The sequence below is a fragment of the Bufo bufo genome, chromosome 6 (genome assembly GCF_905171765.1).
Source record: "Bufo bufo chromosome 6, aBufBuf1.1, whole genome shotgun sequence".
NCBI lineage: Eukaryota > Metazoa > Chordata > Amphibia > Anura > Bufonidae > Bufo > Bufo bufo.
In genome coordinates this window covers 39,437,714-39,459,236 of record NC_053394.1, presented here as the reverse complement: position 1 = coordinate 39,459,236, position 21,523 = coordinate 39,437,714, and the positions used below count along the sequence as shown (strand labels likewise).

Below are 21,523 nucleotides of genomic sequence, written 5' to 3'. Positions count from 1 at the left end.
GTGATCATTCAAATCTATGTCCATTCAAATAATTGGGAGTCTATTTAGAATATTAATGTATGTATACATATATATATATACATTTTTAATCTGTTTTACATTATTTCAAGTCCTAATCCTTATTTTGCCTGCCTGCAGTAATTTTCTCCTAGAAGAATTATCTGTGTTGAATGTACCTGAAGAACCAGAGAGCACTTGAGGTCACCATCTTAAAATTCCATATACACTACTCCCCGCCATGTATGTCATAAACTGTCGGTAGTATCGCCAGCAAGTTATTGCAGGCAATATTCCTGCCTGAGGCTACAGCAGATATGATTCCCTGTCATGCCGTTACAGATTGACAGAAAATATTTTTTTTTTATTTTATTTAGAACTTCTTCTTTTTTTTTGCAATTTTTGCAGCACATTAACACTTTATGTCTTATATCCTAACTGCAGGTCGAGGGTTCACACCACCTTGTTCTCCTCCACCTTGTAGAGCAAGTAGTCACACAATGCTGTAAATTGATACTATGGCCAGCTTGCAATTCTCTGGCTATTATTTCACACTCATAAATTGGGCCTCGCTCTTTCGTTCAGCAGTTGTAACATCCAGTGTCCTTTGAAAAGCATGCTCCTTCCAGTACGTAAAGCTGAAGTGCACATTAGGTGCTCCCTGAAGGAGTTCGAGAGGTAGCTTTGGAGAGCTCACTCCCACCTTGTACAGAGTGAATTTGATTTCTGTTCTGTATACTGCAGCTGGTGACGAAGTTATAAGGTAACACACAATACTTGAGGTCTGTAATATTTTCTGGAAGAACAGCAGATGTGTGTTTATGAAATTTTAGAGGTGAAAATTGTGCACCAAGAACATGTACTAGACTCCTTCTATCAGTTTTTCAGTATTATTAGCCATAAATGTCTACATTAGGGTGGTTCCTGTGGGGATTTTTATGGGAGCTTCAGTCTCGCTTTGAATATATTGCAAAATATTTAGCTAGTGTCGTTGGAGTCTGGTTTTGAAAAATTTGAATAGCATATTAAGGAATTTTTCTGACTCCTTATCTATTAGCCATGGTGGTTACAAGGAGCATCTCTCGCTTTGGAGGACCCAGCATGTCGATCCATACATGTACAGTGCACAATTATTAAGGGAACTGTGTAATACCTCATCTCTCCTGTGATGGCACTGTAGGGAAATTGAGCCTTTGCTAACCAGAATCCACCACAGGTTACAAATGATCGCTGCTGATTTCAGCAGTGGGAAACCCTGTGATAAGCTTATTGAGATCCATCTAGCAAATATGGATTGTCCAAGGTCTCTTTCCATTTCAGAATAACATTATCATTCAAGAAATGTGTATAAAGCCAGAGGGAAGAGTCAATTCTGAGATTGTTCTTGGTTCTAAAAAGTGGTGAAAAGCCATAGATTTACATCTTTGGAACCTTTAGGCCTTAGGCCACTGCATTAATAAACCTGTCCCAAACTGAAGCTAAGGAAGGCTAGGCAGATGTGGAGATTCAATATGTTTGAACCTCTGTCCCCATGGAAGATGAGCCATTGTCAGAGGAGCATGGCAGCAGCTTATTCTCATGTCTCAGTTTAAAAAAAAGCCAAGCGGGTAAGTTTTTGGTGGGGTCAGGAGCAATAGCTATAGTCATAAAAGCAGTGAGAAAAATGTGCTTGCTACTTTTTAGCAGGGAAGTGCATGCTTAGGGGGGCCAGTAGCTGTTTTCACATGGTTGCTCAGTTTGTATGTTCTCACTATGGCTGCATTGGCTTGGGCTTCCTAAAGGTTTCTCTTGTGCTCTCTCAAATCTCAAAAACATACTATTAGGTAAAGCTCTATTAAACCGGCCTTAGCGTATGAGATGGGGATATTAATGTGTGCATCCCATGGAGTGAATCAGGGACGTAGCTATAGGGGAAGCAAGGGAAGTGGCTGCTTCGGGGTCCGAACTCATAAGGGGCCCACCCAAGAGGAGTACTAAAAGATTTTATTGTCAGGGCACCCTCCAACAGTATTATAAAATGACATTATATATAGAGACACTGTAAAAAAAAAGGAACGTAGTGGCTGCTGGACCTGGTCTGAGAGACCCAAAATGCAACGTTTCGGCTACATGTAGCCGAAACGTTGCATTTTGGCTTTCCGTGTACACATTCGTTGAAGTATTTCTAATAAAGGAATACCTGGAGATGCTGCCGTTACCGTTATTTGATTGCTGATCTGTGGACTGCTGAGGATCTGTGGTCCTGGTTTGGCTGGTGCATTCCAGTAAGGTCGAAAAGGCCCGTGGGTTCTGCTCTACAACATTTTTTCACTGGTCTGAGAGAGTGATCTTGACTAGCCTCAGGAATGGTGGTTGCACAGGATGAATCGGGGTTGTGATGAAGTTGCTGGGGGAAGGGGGGTGTTCAAAAATCTGCTTTGGGGCCCAGTCATTTCTAGTTACATCACTGGCGTGAATTGAAACAGTCTCCATACAACACTGCCAAATATGTCTGTGCTCTACAAGCAAAGGGAAATAAATATATTTTGAAGTGTAAATCTCTATGGGAGTGGAGGAGGGCTGCTTACAAAATCTTTGCCTAATGAGCACAATGTGTTAAAACTGCCCTGACCACTCTCCTTCAACAGTGCCCTCACTGAGCAACCACTGAGCTCACGTCCTTCTAACCCAAATCTCCATTGGTACAAGGTGATTCCGAAATTTGGACTGTTCATCACTGACGCCAGGCTAAAAGTCAAGGGTGAAATTGAAACATTTATTTTGAATCCAAAAATTTGAATTAAAAAAAGTGCAGGTTGAAAAAATATTTAAAAGTAACCAAGAGATCGAGAGCACTTGAAAAAATAGGCATGACATTTCATTCTCCTGAGCCGTACAGCATAAAAGGTACATCTTGTATAAAGTTATTCTTTTTTGAAGTTCTTAATTTCTCTTTACAGGGTTGAGATAAGCATTTCAGATCCAGCATGATTCATTGCCTCCGGCAGGAGCAGCATTTCTGGTAGTGTGGGTGTTTTAGCAAATAAATCGCTAGGAACAATACACATCTTTCATTTCTACAGTTATCATGCAGAATGCATATAATAGAGGTGTGGGAAGGACAACTATTTTTTATTCAGCTGGGATATAACTTGCAACAAACAAAAGTTTACGGCAAGAGAAACGTATAAACTTGCGGAAAATGGTTTTTATAAATAAGAATGTGGTTCTTGCAAGGAACGTGACAGCTCCTCTCTTCTAAAGAGACACAGCTTTATGCAGTGGACGAATAGCTTCGGGTTTGGATAATAAATGTCCGGCGTTACTCATGGCGCTCTTTAGAAAATATACTGCAGTGGGCTATGGCTTTTAAAAGTAATAAGCTTTTATGTTGACTTATTAAAAATGTAAGCAGTGGGTTGCAATGTGCATGCAATAAAAATGTATCTGAATGAGAGCAATGGAAGCCACCTGGACTTTCGTTGGTTGGTTACTTTGGAAGCTTATGTCATCCCTGCCAAGTATGAATTGCTGAATTTTAAAGAGGGAACTCCGACCATGACTTATGTTGTCATTAGTGACACAGAAAACCTTCCTAAGATAAATGGAAGAACATTCAAAGGAACTGCATCTCACTAGGATGTGCCATCTTTGCCAAACTTATGGAGGGCCGACTACAGGGATGTCCATCAATCACTAGAAGGAAAATTCCTGACTCTGACAGATTTTATAGTCGAGTCTTGACCTACCATGTGCCAATCATAATACTGGTTAAAATAAGTCCCTGCTTCGGCGCAAGAACACCGGCATAGACAGTTTTTGAAGTTTCAGGAAATCTTCTTTATTTCAGGATAATTTTTCCATCAAGAATAAAACAACACGTTTCGGGGAATCTCACGTCCCCTTCATCAGGTTAGGAGATTAATTTGTTGACCTGATGAAGGGGACGTGAGATTCCCCGAAACGCATTGTTTTATTATTGATGAGCAAATTACCCTGAAATAAAGAGGAATTCGTGAAACTTCAAAAACTGTCTATGCCGGTGTTCTTGCTCCGAAGCAGGGACTTATTTTAACCAAATACATCTCCTTGAAAGATAGAGCATCTCTTCCTGAAGGATCTGTTCCTGCGGCAGCATACCTGGCGATCGAAGTTCTTTTATCAAAAAGTCTACAATAGGGTTGTGCCTATCTTTAGCAAAATCCAGTTTTGCTCTATTGATCACATAATACTGTCTAGAATATACTACCCTATTGTGCACTTTATTTGTGCTCCAACAATTCAGGCACACCCAAATAATTGAATTCCAATCATAATACTGGTCAAGCACCTTGGTATCATTTCTACCTTTGTACTCCCTTATAGCTACACCCCTAGAAGCAACCATAGCTCGAATAAAGATTTTTCCTGGACATCCACAACCCCGGCATGTGCAGATTAACCCTATTCACTGGAATAGGACTGTGTTGCAATTCTTTATACAGTTCCCAGTTGTTAGCAGTGCACATATGCCCCATATTTCTGATAAATGTAAGGCACACCTTTTTATGGGGTAACAGCGCCCAAACCGAGCACGGGAATCCAATCAAATGTCTCTGTAGGAGTCAAATTGGAGAACTGGCGGTACTCTTACTGTTGTAGCCTGTAAGCGTTAAGGAAACAGCCATGCATGCCACATTGGATTCCTACAGAAAATGTGTGTCAAAGGGTCAGGCCCCCTCCTATCAGTCATTTAAAGGGGTTTTCCAGGATTACTGTGTTTTTTTTAAATAGATATGTTCATGTAGTTACTTACCTCATATTCATCTTCCCCACGCTATTCTTTCAGTTTTGACTCTCCTGAATCCTTCTCATTATGTAAACCAATCACTCTGGTTTGTTTCCGCCCTGTATGTAGCACTTCCTGTTGCTGTATCCAACCAAACCCATGATGCACTTCTCCTTCCGCTTCCACAGCTACAGCCCCGCCCCTAACAATGTCCAGGTAGTTTATAGCTCCTCCCACCCAGCTAGTTACATAGACACTCTCCTATCACTGCCCCGCCCATGGACATAACACCACAAGAAATAGGAAAGAGCTGCATGGACATGGACATGTGACCACAGCCCTAAACAGGAGCAATAAAGGTATAAGAAATACATTACAAAATTACAGCTCCTTTCATAAATGATTATTTTAAAGGATGCTAAGGCACACCAGAAAACCTCTTTAAGGCTTATCCTATGTATAAGTCATTTGTAGTTTGTAGTCATATGCATACCCCTTTAAATACGGGTCAAGCAGACGTCTCCGCATCCTTCAAAAATATCTGCCCAGAGTGGAGTGTGAGCAGAGCTGGAACTCGCTTTCTGCAGCTGACAGATCTGTCAATTGCAGCTGTTCTGCTCTGGCTTTCTTTAAAGAACCAAACCCAATCTAAGTGGGAATGAGCGTCCGCTATCTTACAAAATAAACTGGGCGTACGCCTGACCTTGGTGCTGAGTCTCATGAGAGATGTTCTCCAATTTAGGCTCATATAGATGAGGACTGAGCAGTACAAGCCAAGCATGTGTCTTATTTCTCTCCACTTCAGCATTTGTCTTCTTGCCTTTTGCTGCTATAATCTTATATGTTAGTACATTTATCTTAGTCGCCTTATGGGAGCACATTTCACTTGCATAGGAGCATTAGCTGTAGTACCCAGGAAAGGCCACTATGCAGTGTTTGGAGCTGTGGTGTTCCGCTGTACTCCCTCAGGCCGTTGCTTCCTGGGAGTTAGTGCAGTGGAAAGGTGATTTGAAGAATCAAGCAAGAAGTAAAAGTATAACAGTCTCTCAGTACTTAGTGCAGAATATAACATGTGACACATCCAGCAGTATTAAGTACAAAGTGCAATTTCTGGCAGCAGATGAGGGGGTAGGGTGGCCATTTGGATCGCAATTTAATGACACTCGCATGCACTTGTGGATATAGGTGTCCACTGTGATACAGGCTTGATGTTTGTCTGGCCTAGTCGGTGTTTTAGGTGTTGGGTGTCTGAGCCATAGTCCCTCACCTGCAGCAGTGTCTGTAAAGCTGTATTTCGCTGATCCCTCTGCTGTCTTGATGCTTTCTAGAAACAGTGTTCTGGATATTGATGATCTCTCTGAAAACTGAAAACTGCTCGTAGGACTAGGAGCTCTAGCATGAGCTTCCTCACCCTTTTCTGTCTGCTCCCTAGTAGGGAGCAGAACCAGCCCACTCTTACCAAGAAGGGAGGAACAGGGTGGTTAGTACCTCTCCTGTTGGAATTAACGGCCATTACAACATAATAATCCAAGCAATTCCAGATACCCCTAGGTCTGGGGTACTACACATGCACAGCCCATTGATTTCATTGTGCACCATGCAATGCTTAATTTCCCCTGTAGGGGTGCTGCAGAAAAACTGTACACTTGCTTGATTAGATTACTGCTGATTGTTTGTGGTCCCAGCAGTGGGATACCCCATGGCCAGCTTACCATTGTGTGAATTGTCTAGCAAGAAGGGATTGTGAAAAAAGTTAAGTACCGTATTTTTATTTTTCATTATAGGGTGACATGGCCTTTCATTGTAGGTGACTACAGACCGACCGTACTCACAGTTCTGTGCTATCATTGTGCTATGAAGGCGTGTTGAGGATGTGGTTCACTGTCTTCAGGGAGAAAGTAGGGTTTGCATTTTTTTGTGCCAAATGGTTTGCATCCAGATATAATATCATCATGCAAGAGGCACGTTTTGGCACAGTCATCCCCAAAAAACTGTATTTGTGTAAGGAGTAAAATATTGGCCACATACGTGGAGGGAAAAGTCTTCACATTTTTTACACAAAGTCCCTCTCTGTGACGTCCTCCGTTGATATGCAACCAAATGACTGGACGCATCCCAGTATGACCAGTATCATGCTGACTTTTCTTGGGTGTCGGCAGCCCGAAACCAGGCCAGCTCTTTATAAATAGAGAATTATTAGCAAATATTTCTTTTGCAATAACACTGATCTGACTGATTTAGCATTGCTTTTCCCTCTGTTCTTCTGCAGATACCCATTCCCAACAGTGTTCAGCAGCTGCAGCAAGAAAGACTTGGACACCAGCCTGGAAAAGGGAGTGGGCATGTGTCTGTATAACATGCCTGAAGTCACAGAATCATTTGGAGAACAGAAGTGTGGAAATGGATATGTGGAAGAAGGAGAACAGTGTGATTGCGGAGAACCAGACGTAAGAGGTTTAGCGGATTCTCCATAATGCTGCTAATATACTGTAATATACGGTTAGAATAGTATTATATAGACTGGTGTTCCCTTCATAATGAGTGTTGACCTACCATTAGGATGTGCCATAATTTCATGAGGCCCCACCCCTAGGACCACCACCAATCCTTAGTGGCCACATTGTTCCTGCCTGCAGGGTGGTGTCCCTGCCTCCTGCTGTGGAAGGAACTACCCTGGGTCAAGTGAGTGCTGCAGTGCCCTGCACAGCCAGGCAGCTGGGGGCGCCACTGTGCAGAGGCTATACCGACCACTTCATTTTTAGGATTGGAAGGGGTCTAAAATTCTAGCAATATGTTAAGACGGAAATTACTTTTAAGTTTGGTGAAGGGTAGAGTTGAGCGAACACCTGGATGTTCGGGTTCGAGAAGTTCGGCCGAACTTCCCGGAAATGTTCGGGTTCGGGATCCGAACCCAAACCGAACTTCGTCCCGAACCCGAACCCCATTGAAGTCAATGGGGACCCGAACTTTTGGGCACTAAAAAGGCTGTAAAACAGCCCAGGAAAGAGCTAGAGGGCTGCAAAAGGCAGCAACATGTAGGTAAATCCCCTGCAAACAAATGTGGATAGGGAAATGAATTAAAATAAAAATTAAAAAAATAAAAATGACCCAATATCAATTGGACAGAGGTCCCATAGCAGAGAATCTGGCTTCACGTCAGCAGAGAATCAGTCTCTTCATGCCATAGCAAAGAATCTGGCTTCATGTCAGCAGAGAATCAGTCTCTTCATGCCATAGCAGAGAATCTGGCTTCATGTCACCCACCACTGGAACAGGCCACTGTCACATATTTAGGCCCCGGCACCCAGACAGAGGAGAGCGGTCCCGTAACAGAGAATCTGGCCTTATGTCAGCGCAGAATCTGTCTTCATGTCATAGCAGAGAATCAGGCTTCACGTCACCCACCACTGGAAGAGGCCACTGTCACATATTTAGGCCCCGGCACCCAGACAGAGGAGAGCGGTCCCGTAACAGAGAATCTGGCCTTATGTCAGCGCAGAATCTGTCTTCATGTCATAGCAGAGAATCAGGCTTCACGTCACCCACCACTGGAACAGGCCACTGTCACACATTTAGGCCCAGGCACCCAGGCAGAGGAGAGAGGTCCCGTAACAGAGAATCTGGCCTTATGTCAGCGCAGAATCTGTCTTCATGTCATAGCAGAGAATCAGGCTTCACGTCACCCACCACTGGAACAGGCCACTGTCACACATTTAGGCCCCGGCACCCAGGCAGAGGAGAGAGGTCCCGTAACAGAGAATCTGGCCTTATGTCAGCGCAGAATCTGTCTTCATGTCATAGCAGAGAATCAGGCTTCACGTCACCCACCACTGGAACAGGCCACTGTCACACATTTAGGCCCCGGCACCCAGACAGAGGAGAGGTTCATTCAACTTTGGGTTGCCCCGCAATATAATGGTAAAATGAAATTAAAAATAGTATTGAATGAGGAAGTGCCCTGGAGTAGAATAATATATTGTTAAGGGGAGGTAGTTAATATCTAATCTGAACAAGGGATGGACAGGTCCTGTGGGATCCATGCCTGGTTCATTTTTATGAACGTCAGCTTGTCCACATTGGCTGTAGACAGGCGGCTGCGTTTGTCTGTAATGACGCCCCCTGCCGTGCTGAATACACGTTCAGACAAAACGCTGGCCGCCGGGCAGGCCAGCACCTCCAAGGCATAAAAGGCTAGCTCTGGCCACGTGGACAATTTGGAGACCCAGAAGTTGAATGGGGCCGAACCATCAGTCACTACATGGAGGGGTGTGCACAGGTACTGTTCCACCATGTTAGTGAAATGTTGCCTCCTGCTAACACGTTCCGTATCAGGTGGTGGTGCAGTTAGCTGTGGCGTGGTGACAAAACTTTTCCACATCTCTGCCATGCTAACCCTGCCCTCAGAGGAGCTGACCGTGACACAGCTGCGTTGGCGACCTCTTGCTCCTCCTCTGCCTTCGCCTTGGGCTTCCACTGGTTCCCCTGTGACATTTGGGAATGCTCTCAGTAGCGTGTCTACCAACGTGCGCTTGTACTCGCGCATCTTCCTATCACGCTCCAGTGTAGGAAGTAAGGTGGGCACATTGTCTTTGTACCGGGGATCCAGCAGGGTGGCAACCCAGTAGTCCGCACACGTTAAAATGTGGGCAACTCTGCTGTCGTTGCGCAGGCACTGCAGCATGTAGTCGCTCATGTGTGCCAGGCTGCCCAGAGGTAAGGACAAGCTGTCCTCTGTGGGAGGCGTATCGTCATCGTCCTGTGTTTCCCCCCAGCCACGCACCAGTGATGGGCCCGAGCTGCTTTGGGTGCCACCCCGCTGTGAACATGCTTCATCCTCATCCTCCTCCACCTCCTCCTCATCCTCGTCCTCCTCGTCCTCCAGTAGTGGGCCCTGTCTGGCCACATTTGTACCTGGCCTCTGCTGTTGCAAAAAACCTCCCTCTGAGTCACTTCGAAGAGACTGGCCTGAAAGTGCTAAAAATGACCCCTCTTCCTCCTCTTCCTCCTGGGCCACCTCCTCTTCCATCATCGTCCTAAGTGTTTTCTCAAGGAGACATAGAAGTGGTATTGTAACGCTGATAACGGCGTCATCGCCACTGGCCATGTTGGTGGAGTACTCGAAACAACGCAACAGGGCACACAGGTCTCGCATGGAGGCCCAGTCATTGGTGGTGAAGTGTGTCTGATCCACAGTGCGACTGACCCGTGCGTGCTGCAGCTGAAACTCCACTATGGCCTGCTGCTGCTCGCACAGTCTGTCCAGCATGTGCAAGGTGGAGTTCCACCTGGTGGGTACGTCGCATATGAGGCGGTGAGCGGGAAGGCGGAAGTTACGCTGTAGCGCAGACAGGCGAGCAGCGGCAGGGTGTGAACGCCGGAAGCGCGAACAGACGGCCCGCACTTTATGCAGCAGCTCTGACATGTCGGGGTAGTTGCGAATGAACTTCTGCACCACCAAATTCAGCACATGCGCCAGGCAAGGGATGTGCGTCAAACCGGCTAGTCCCAGAGCTGCAACGAGATTTCGCCCATTATCGCACACCACCAGGCCGGGCTTGAGGCTCACCGGCAGCAACCACTCGTCGGTCTGTTGTTCTATACCCCGCCACAACTCCTGTGCGGTGTGGGGCCTGTCCCCCAAACATATGAGTTTCAGAACGGCCTGCTGACGTTTACCCCGGGCTGTGCTGAAGTTGGTGGTGAAGGTGTGTGGCTGACTGGATGAGCAGGTGGAAGAAGAGGAGGAGGAAGCTGAGTAGGAGGAGGAGGAGACAGGAGGCAAAGAATGTTGCCCTGCGATCCTTGGCGGCGGAAGGACGTGTGCCAAACAGCTCTCCGCCTGGGGCCCAGCCGCCACTACATTTACCCAGTGTGCAGTTAGGGAGATATAGCGTCCCTGGCCGTGCTTACTGGTCCACGTATCTGTGGTTAGGTGGACCTTGCCACAGATGGCGTTGCGCAGTGCACACTTGTTTTATCGGACACTTGTTTGTGCAGGTAAGGCACGGCTCTCTTGGAGAAGTAGTGGCGGCTGGGAACAACATACTGTGGGACAGCAAGTGACATGAGCTGTTTGAAGCTGTGTGTGTCCACCAGCCTAAATGACAGCATTTCATAGGCCAGTAGTTTAGAAATGCTGGCATTCAGGGCCAGGGATCGAGGGTGGCTAGGTGGGAATTTACGCTTTCTCTCAAATGTTTGTGAGATGGAGAGCTGAACGCTGCCGTGTGACATGGTTGAGATGCTTGGTGACGCAGGTGGTGGTGTTGGTGGTACATCCCATGTTTGCTGGGCGGCAGGTGCCAACGTTCCTCCAGAGGCAGAGGAAGAGGCCGAGGCGGCGGCAGCAGCAGCAGAAGAGGCCGAGGCGGCGGCAGCAGCAGAAGAGGGCGAGGCGGCAGCAGCAGAAGAGGTAGCAGGGGGAGCCTGAGTGACTTCCTTGCTTTTAAGGTGTTTACTCCACTGCAGTTCATGCTTTGCATGCAGGTGCCTGGTCATGCAGGTTGTGCTAAGGTTCAGAACGTTAATGCCTCGCTTCAGGCTCTGATGGCACAGCGTGCAAACCACTCGGGTCTTGTCGTCAGCACATTGTTTGAAGAAGTGCCATGCCAGGGAACTCCTTGAAGCTGCCTTTGGGGTGCTCGGTCCCAGATGGCGGCGGTCAGTAGCAGGCGGAGTCTCTTGGCGGCGGGTGTTCTGATTTTGCCCACTGCTCCCTCTTTTGCTACGCTGTTGGCTCGGTCTCACCACTGCCTCTTCCTCCGAACTCTGAAAGTCAGTGGCACGACCTTCATTCCATGTGGGGTCTAGGACCTCATCGTCCCCTGCATCGTCTTCCACCCAGTCTTGATCCCTGACCTCCTGTTCAGTCTGCACACTGCAGAAAGACGCAGCAGTTGGCACCTGTGTTTCGTCATCATCAGAGACGTGCTATGGTGGTATTCCCATGTCCTCATCATCAGGAAACATAAGTGGTTGTGCGTTAGTGCATTCTATCTCTTCCACCCCTGGTGAAGAGCTAGGTGGATTCCCTTGGGAAACCCTGGCAGCAGAGTCTTCAAACAGCATAAGAGACTGCTGCATAACTTGAGGCTCAGACAGTTTCCCTGATATGTATGGGGGTGATGTGACAGACTGATGGGCTTGGTTTTCATGCGCCATCTGTGCGCTTTCTGCAGAAGACTGGGTGGGAGATAATGTGAACGTGCTGGATCCACTGTCGGCCACCCAATTAACTAATGCCTGTACCTGCTCAGGCCTTACCATCCTTAGAACGGCATTGGGCCCCACCAAATATGGCTGTAAATTCTGGCGGCTACTGGGACCTGAGGTAGTTGGTAAACTAGGACGTGTGGCTGTGGCAGAACGGCCACGTCCTCTCCCAGCACCAGAGGGTCCACTAACACCACCACGACCATGTCCACGTCCGCGTCCCTTATTAGATGTTTTCCTCATTGTTCCCGTTCACCACAATTTTGAGAATGGCAAATTTGGGAAAAGTTTTTCAACCCAGAACAAAAAGTGTGCTTTTACGGTCACTACAAATAACTTGACCAGCTAAAACAGTACAGATTTGGTTGAATAGAAATGTCAGGTCTATTTTTTAGGCGCTGGGTGACAGGCTCAACTTGCCCCTGATGTAGTATATGGCCAAAAAATAACCACACTGTTGATGGTTAAATGCACTTGGGTGACACAGGCTCAGCCTGCACCAGATGTAGTATATGGCCAAAAAATAACCACACTGTTGATGGTTAAATGCACTTCGGTGACACAGGCTCAGCCTGCAGCTGATGTAGTATATGGCCAAAAAATAACCAGACTGTTGATGGTTAAATGCACTTCGGTGACACAGGCTCAGCCTGCAGCTGATGTAGGATATAGCACAAAATAACCACACTATTGATGGTTAAATACACTTGGTGATAGCTTGTGCTGGCGCACCACAAGTCACAAAATGGCCGCCGATCACCCCAGAAAAAAAGTGATCTAAAAACGCTCTGGGCAGCCTCAAAAAAGTGAGCAAGTCAATATTAGCACTTCAATGATCCACAGCTGGAGATCGATCACAGAATGAAGTCTTTTGGAGGAGTTAATCTGCCTAATCTCGCCCTAATGTCGCAGTTGCAACCTCTCCCTATGCTTCAATCAGCAGAGTGACGTGCAGCGCAACGTGACCCAAGCTTATATAGAGGCTGGGTCACATGCTGCACTGGCCAATCACAGCCATGCCAATAGTAGGCAAGGCTGTGATGGCCTCTTGGGGCAAGTAGTATGACGCTTGTTGATTGGCTGCTTTGCAGCCTTTCAAAAAGCGCCAAGAAAGCGCCGAACACCGAACCCGAACCCGGACTTTTACGAAAATGTTCGGGTCCGTGTCACGGACACCCCAAAATTCGGTAAGAACCCGAACTATACAGTTCGGGTTCGCTCATCCCTAGTGAAGGGCCCTAACCAAAAAATAATGGTGGGTGGTAACCACATCCCACCCATGGAAAACAATTTGCCTTTCCTCTAAGATACATATACAAAGGATGACTGCCCATGTGCATGACACATTTTGCTGAAACAGAGGAGTAACTATAGATTCCTTAGCCCCAGTGTAAATCTGTAACAGGACCACCACCTACTATACCAGTGGTGGCGAACCTATGGCACGGGACTCAGAGCCCTCTCTGTGGGCACCCGCACCCTGTAAAGTCTATGGTGTACCAATATGCCTTAGAACTTTCCTGCCATACATCAGCGCAGGGCGCACTATGAACGGCACAGGCAGCGCATTGAATGTAGGGAGGTTATTATAGCAAAATGATAAAGTACATGGAAGATATACTATATTGGTATTCAGGTTAAATTGCCGTGTTGGCACCTTGCGATAAATAAGTGTTTTTTAGGTTGCAGTTTGGGCACTCGGCCTCTAGAAGGTTCGTCATCACTGTACTATACTGTCCCTGCCTCCTGCTGTAGAAAGAACGACCACCATGTAAGTGAATGCTGCAGTGCCCTGCACAGCCAGGCAGCTGGGGGCGCCACTGTGCAGAGGCTATACCGACCACTTCGTTTTTAGGATTGGAAGGGGTCTAAAATTTTAGCAATATGTTAAGATGGAAATTACTTTTAAGTTTGGTGAAGGGCCCTAGCCAAAAAATAATGGTGGTTGGGAACCAAATCCCACCCATGGAATCCAATTTACCTCTCCTTTTAGATACATATAAGAAAGGTGACTGCACGTGTACATGACGCTTTTTGCCGAAACAGAGGAGTAAGTATAGATTCCTTAGCCCCAGTGTAAATCTGTAACAGGACCACCATCTACTATACCATGTACGATTATAAATCTGGTATTTTCTTATGTGCAAGATGGATCTTTGGACCCCCTCAGCCACCGGTTCTTGGGTGTGACTGCTACCTCTGCACCCCCTATACTTACACTCATGCATTAAAGGTCCTGTCCAACCATATAATTTTTTTTTTAGAAAGCTTCTCATGGTGTAAAATAAGAAAGAAATCATACCTTACCGATCCTCCATCGCTCGCTTCTGTACACTTCCTAGTCGCCAAGTACTCTCTCAACATGCAGGAAATGACTACTCAACCAATCATTGGCTACGATGGGTCACTGCTGCGGTCCAGTGCTGCAAATTGAAACGGGACCAGGAGGCAGAGACTGGTGGGGCTCTGGAAAGCACTGCAACATCAAGGCAAGGTCTATGGGATCTATGGAGAACGCTGAGCCAGCAGCTTACTTCGACTTCAAAAGAGAGATCCTCATGTGTACATCTCCACCTCTTCTTGTCTGGATACATGTAGAATTGCGGAAGAGTAATTTGGGGAAAGAAACTGGAGTATAGCAAGATATAAATAAATTACACAATGTTTCGGTCCAACTGGACCTTTTTAAAGTCGGATCTAGAAAAAAAGCTGTGTCCAGATATGGTGGTGCCACATTATGTAAATTACTTCTATATGGATATAGACCTTACAGATATTGGATGAAGTGCACATGGTAAATAATACTTTGAGTTGCATTTTCCTTACTAATGTGTCATAGATTAAAAAAGCTCCTCAGATGCTCTTTGGGAGAGGGGTCCCAGCCCTGGTTAATACTATCCCCATTTTAACCACCTGCCATCTGGGCCATTTGCCCCCTTCCTGACCAGGCCAAATTTTGCAAAACTGACATATCTCACTTTATGTGGTAATAACTTTGGAACGCCTTTATTTATCCAAGTCATTCAGAGATTGTTTTCTCGTGACACATTGTACTTCATGATAGTCATAAATTTGAGTCAAAATATTTCACCTTTATTTATGAAAAAATCCCAAATTTACCCAAAAATGTGAAAAATTCGCAATTTTCTAAATTTCTATTTCTCTGCTTTTAAAACAGAAAGTGATACCTCATAAAATATTTATTACTTAACATTCCCCATATGTCTACTTTATGTTGGCATCATTTTGGAAATGTCATTTTATTTTTTTAGGACGTTAGAAGGCTTAGAAGTTTAGAAGCAATTCTTCAAATTTTTAAGAAAATTGCCAAAACCCACTTTTTAAGGACCAGGTTCAGGTCTGAAGTCACTTTGTGGGGCCTACATAGTGGATACCCCCATAAATGACCCCATTGTAGAAACTACACCCCTCAAGGTATTCAAAACCGATTTTACAAACTTTGTTAACCCTTTAGGCGTTCCACAAGAATTAAAGGAAAATGGAGATCAAATTTTTTAATTTCACTTTTTGGGCAGATTTTCCATTTTAATCAATTTTTTTTCTTTAACACATCGATGGTTAACAGCCAAACAAAACTCAATATTTATTACCCAGATTCTGCGGTTTACAGAAACACCCCACATGTGGTCATAAACTGCTGTATGGGCACACAGCAGGGCGCAGAAGAAAAGGAACTCCACATGGTTTTTAGATGCCATGTCCCATTTGAAGCCCCCTGATGCACCCTTACAGTAGAAACTCCCAAGAAGTGACCCCATTTTGGAAACTAGGGGATAAGGTGCCAGTTTTATTAGTACTATTTTTGGGTACATATGATTTTTTTGATCATTCATTATAACACTTTATGGGGCAAGGTGACCAAAAAATTGGTTGTTCTAGCACAGTTTCTATTTATTTATTTTTACAGCGTTCACCTGAGGGGTTAGGTCATGTGATATTTTTATAGAGCTGGTTTTTACGGACGTGGCAATACCTAATATGTATACTTTTTTTTATTTGTTTCACTTTAACACAATAATAGCATTTTTGAAACCCAAAAAATGATGTTTTAGTGTCTCCATGTTCTAAGAGCTATAGTTTTTTTATTTTTTGAGAGATTTTCTTATGTAGGGGCTCATTTTTTGCGAGATGAGGTGACGGTTTTATTGGTACCATTTTGTGGGACATACGCGTTTTTGATCACTTGGTGATCACTTTTGTGATGCAAGGTGACAATTTTTTATTTTTTTTTACGGTGTTCACCCGAGGGGTTAGGTCATGTGATATTTTTATTGAGCTGGTTTTTACGGACGCGGCAATACCAAATATGTCTATTTTATTTTATTTTTTTATTTTCAACCTTTTATTTTTATTTTTTTTATTTTACACTTTTCGTCCCCCATAAGGTCATACAAGACCTCTGGGGGACATTTACTTCACTTTTTCTTTTTTTTTTTCACTGTTGATTTCTCCTGTAACTGGGGCTGACATAGTAGCCCCAGTTACAAAGAAATGCACCCCTAGAGAGGCTGTACAGCAGCAATCCAGCGCTGTACAGCCTCAGAGCAGGGCTGATCGAGGTCTCTGAGAGACCTCACACAGCTCCTGCACACTCCGGTCACGGCGGTCAAACGACCGCCGGGCCGGAACAGGAAGCGCACAGCGCTTCCTGCTCTGCATACACAGCGCTCGGTGAGCGCTGTGTACGCAGCGATCCAGAAGGCAGGGACACCTGGGCACTGTCCCTGCCTTGTCTTAGGGTTGCCCTGCTGTCACTGACAGCGGGCAACCCGATCAGCAGCTGCACGATTAGCGTGCAGCTGCTATTTCTGAAAGGACGTTTTAAAACGTGCTTTCAGAAATAGAGGTCCACCTATAGGACGTTTATATCCTATGGGTGGACGGAAAGTGGTTAATTAGGTAGGGAAATCACAACGAGGGTCATACAATTGGTCTGAGGGAACTTCATGTGATAATTGACTGGAAGTCTGTTGTGTCCATGTCCAGCAGCTCCAGAAAGGGCCTTCATTGCTGTGAGGCTTTCCATCTTGGCTGAACCCAAACACCTCCCCTGATCTCCCCCTTTTGTCTGTATTGATATTTTATATGCTGGGATTTTTAAACACATTCATATAATAATAAAATCCGACCTGTTCTGTCAACCTGATGCCATCTCTGGGAGTCTTACAAGGCTTGTCTTGCTCCATTGAACAGTATTATTTACAGGCTCTATTGGAATACCAGTTAAAATATCAATTCTAATCTTCATTCAGTAGGGTTAGTAACATGAGATTATGGCTGTGAACTAGAAAATGAAGAACACATTAATTACTGACGAGGGCGTAGTTATTATTTTACGGCCAGTGATTTCAGACTGTTACATTCTCCAGGTTACCAAAGCCAAATGGAGATCAATTTGACAAGTGCAAGTAATTCTTTCGTCAGCCTGAACTGCTACATGGCCTGCCTATATTATGGTGTTGATGTCTTTGTCCGTAATCACTTTTCTCCAACCTTTGACCATGCAATCACTGGTCTAGGACTTGGTGGGACTGAATAACACTCGTCTGATAGGGGTTCTCCACCAACAGTTATGATTTGTAGAAAGTTCTGGCAGTGAACTGATGATATAGAAAGGACAAGAACGCTTGGCAGTCCTTACACTTCCTTATCTTCTAGTATATGGGAGACATGAATTCTCCAAGCCAGAATTCATTTGGCACTGGCTAGACTGGAATGTGAACTCTAAGGCTAGTTTCACATTTGCGGCATAACATTCCGTCAGGCTGTTCCAGCAGAGAACCACTTGCCAGAGTTCTCCAGAGTCAGCATTACCAGATGTTACCGGAATGCCCACCAACCTCATTAACTATAATGGGGTCCTATGGAGTTACGGACGCTACCTGGCAAATATGATGGGATTCGGCAAGAAAAAAACGGTTTTTGTTTGTTTAATTCCCGAAATTCTGTGCTGGGACAGTCTGACGGAGGTCTGTACCGCAAAGGTGGATCTACTCTAAGAGAACCCTTGGTCTTCACCGTTAAACTTTGTGAGGGGGTATGGACCTCAAAGAAGTCACCGATTGGTGGCAATAATGCCGGTGCAGTTGTAGCATGGTAGTCTGGAATGGAGAAAGGGGTCCGAACTAGAAATAAAACATCAAATACCAGAAAAATGATCCAAGGGGAAAGGCAGAGGCAATAGACACTAAGAAAGGAGAGGTGAGGATCAAGGTCAATTGGGAGAGAAAACCAGGAACAACAGACCAAGGAACAAAAGGCCGGACAAGATATGGACTTCAGTGAAAAGATAATGCATGGCAGGATGATGCCCTTTAAATAGGTAGCCAGGGCTGACATCCAGAGTGGAAAAGCCTTCGCCCAAACCATAAGGGCCATGGGGGAAATTGAGAGCTTGAGCAGCAGTGATGGAAGTATATAGTTGGTAAACATTCGTGGCTACTGGCATCTGGCCGTAGATGTTCACTGGGATGTGCTGCTGGAACCTGGCGAGGTAGGTAAAAGCTATGAGAGAGATAGATAGATAGATAGATAGATAGATAGATAGATAGATAGATAGATAGATAGATAGATAGATGCTTTTCGATCAATCAAATGGCCAATGGGCAGGGGCGGACTGGGAAATTTAATTGGCCCTGGAAAAAAAACTAAAAGTGGCCCCATGTTGTATGTAGGTCCAAATAGGTCCAATTGAAGGTGGGACAACAGACATAGTCAGGACCAGCAATACCGTAGAGCAGAACAAAGTACCGCCCCAGGGGAACCAAATACCACAGTGCAGCACAAAATGCCTCTGTCTGTGCCATAGTATTAAACCGTGTCATCGTCCTGAGGAGGGTCATACAGTTGAAAGGAGGGCACCTGCAGCCGCTGCCCAGGGGAGTAAGTGCCTGATGCTCCTACATGAATTAATGCTGAGCGCTTTAGATTGTTATGTAGCTGGCTGGTGGCCAAGAGAAGGGCTCTGGTGGTCCTCTGGGCATCGGCCCACCAGGAAACTTCCCTGTAGGGTCTATGGCCAGTCCGCCCATGCCAATGGGCGCTTCTTTACCTGTGGGAACAGCCAACAGCCCTCACAGGTGATGGAAGCCCAGCACAGGCTCCCCAGGAAATCGATCAGATTTATAAATTACAAGAGCAAAATGATTCTAAAATGTACATCAACATATTATTCAGAGGTGAGAAATAAAAGATTATCATGAAAGTTCTGCACAAACAGTAGGCCAGGGATCAGCGACCTCCAAAGTATAAGTCCCAGCATGCTCCATTTACTTCTTTGGCAGCTACAAGAACAACTAAGCAAGGGAGCCTGCTGGGAGTTGTAGTTGCACAGCAGCTGGAGTGCCAGGTTGCTGACCCCTGCTGTAGAGTGAGGGAGAACCCTGAGAGATGCTTTAAGGATAAATTCCTCATTATTTAATGTAATGACCGTGTTCTGCTGACACGGGAGCAACGTCTCACACTGAGGTGTAGTCTCCTCTCCGATGGGATTATTTACTGCAAACTATCACAAAAATGATGAGCGCAATAAAGAATAATAAGTCGCTAATCAAGAGCAGATGTTAAAAATGAGTTCTAATGATTGCATTCCTGGCACCGAAAAGAACAGAAAATCATAAATCTATGTTTATCCTCCAATTAATTTGGAATAATTATCTATTAAATAACTAATCCTATAATTCTTTCAGCAAAATATGCAGTCATACCCATTTTTGATACATCTTCCTCGATCTCTTTGTTCTTAAAGGGGTTCTCTGGGATTTTGATATTCATGGCCTTTTCTCACGACTCCCGGCACCATCGACGATCATTGGTATGAAGAGACCGCGGCGCTCCATGAGTGAATGGGCCTGAGCTGCAATACCAAGCAGAACCACTATACAATGGACGGCGCTGTGCTTGGTAAGCTGCAAGGAAGCCGTGGCACTCACTGGATCGCCGTGGCCTTCTCAAACAACTGACTGGCAGTGGTGCAGGAAGTCGGACCCCCAACACGCTGATACTGACCTTTTCAGAAGATACGTCATCTGTATTTAACACCCAGAAAACCCCTTTTAAACACTTCTACACCTGCCAATTTTTTGTTTTTGCATTTTCATTTTTCACTCCCTGCCAATTCAGAGCCATAACTTTTTTATTCTTTCATTGGCTTGCTTTTTGCGGGACAAGTTGAAATTGGGGGAAAAAAACACAATTCCGCCACAGATTTATGAGTTTTGTTTCTACGGCGTTGCCTATGCGGTAAAACTGACCTGTGACCTTCATTCTCCAGGTCAGTATGATTATGGCGATACAACATTCATATTATTTTTCTTGGAAAAAAAAAAAAAACTTTGGGAATTTTTTTATTTTATTATTTTCATCACCATATTTTGTCCTCTATAACTTCTCTACAGTTATGTCTATGGGGCTGTGTGAGGGCTCATTTTGTATTATGACTTTTATGGTTAATTTTTATACAATTTTTTGGGGAGGTGAAATGATAAAAAAAAAATGGCAAATTGGCCATTTTGATGTTTTTTTTTTTCCTTTACGCTGTTCACCATATGTTATAAATATTTTCATATTTTAATAGTACAGTTTTTTTTGCACACAATGATGCCCATGTCGTTTATTTTTTTTCAGCGTTTATGTATTGATGTTTTTACTCTCGGGAAAGGTAACATTTTCTTAATATTTTTTATATATTTTTTAAAACTTTCAATTTTTTTTAACTTTCTTTTACATCCTCACGGGCCTCACATCATGCAATTCTTAGATTGCCAATTCTGCATATCAATGGAAATAAATCCATTAATAGATAGAACATTCAGTATATTCCAGTGTACTGCTGGCACCTGCAGACCTTGCAATATCCCTATGAAAAGTATTGGAGCCACAGCAGGCAATGAACAGCTCCCCTGATCGCCGCGTGGGGGAGCCGTTCCAGGCCCTGAAGCACAGCACTTTCGGATTTTGCAATCTCAGATGCCGAGGTCACAGTTGACCGCGGCATCTGAGAGATTAAATGCCGCTGATCACAGGCATTAGCTCCAGGTGTCTGCAATATGAAACAGCAGAATCCTGGCGGCTATGGCACCCACTGCACTTGCGAGCAGGTGCCATCTTTAAAGACCCGACTTCCGCCATACTATTACAGCAGAGATCAGCAAAGGGTTAAAGGGGTTGTGCAAGAATGGTGGAGTTGGCAACCCCCCCCCCATTCTGCCGGACCTGCAAAGGGAAGGTGACTTACCAGCTTCCCAGTGCCGACTCCCCCTCCTTCTCCTGCAGACCTGCAATGCTCCAGTGGGCTCCAGCAACATCAACATCCATGACAAATGGTCATATGGTCATAAGTGGATCCAGACACCAACATGGGCTATGATTGGCGGCGGTGTAAAATGGGATGTTGACATCTCTGGAGGCCAGCGTAGCATGACAGGCCCGCAGGAGAAGGAGCCAGTGCCTGAGAAGCAGGTAAGTCATCGTCCCTTTACAGGTCCAACAGAATGGTGGAATTTGCAAACCAACCCCTTTAAACATATTTTATTCACTATTCACTGG

The 21,523-nt window shown here is 45.1% G+C and overlaps 1 protein-coding gene across 1 annotated transcript in view; it reads left to right on the top strand.

Annotated features, from left to right (window-relative positions):
• ADAM12 (ADAM metallopeptidase domain 12) overlaps positions 1–21,523 on the top strand; it is a 583,999-nt gene that overhangs the window by 449,068 nt on the left and 113,408 nt on the right. The window contains exon 12 of the mRNA XM_040437739.1: positions 7,014–7,191. Within this exon, the coding sequence (XP_040293673.1) occupies positions 7,014–7,191 (178 nt within the window). The remainder of the gene's footprint in view (positions 1–7,013; positions 7,192–21,523) is intronic.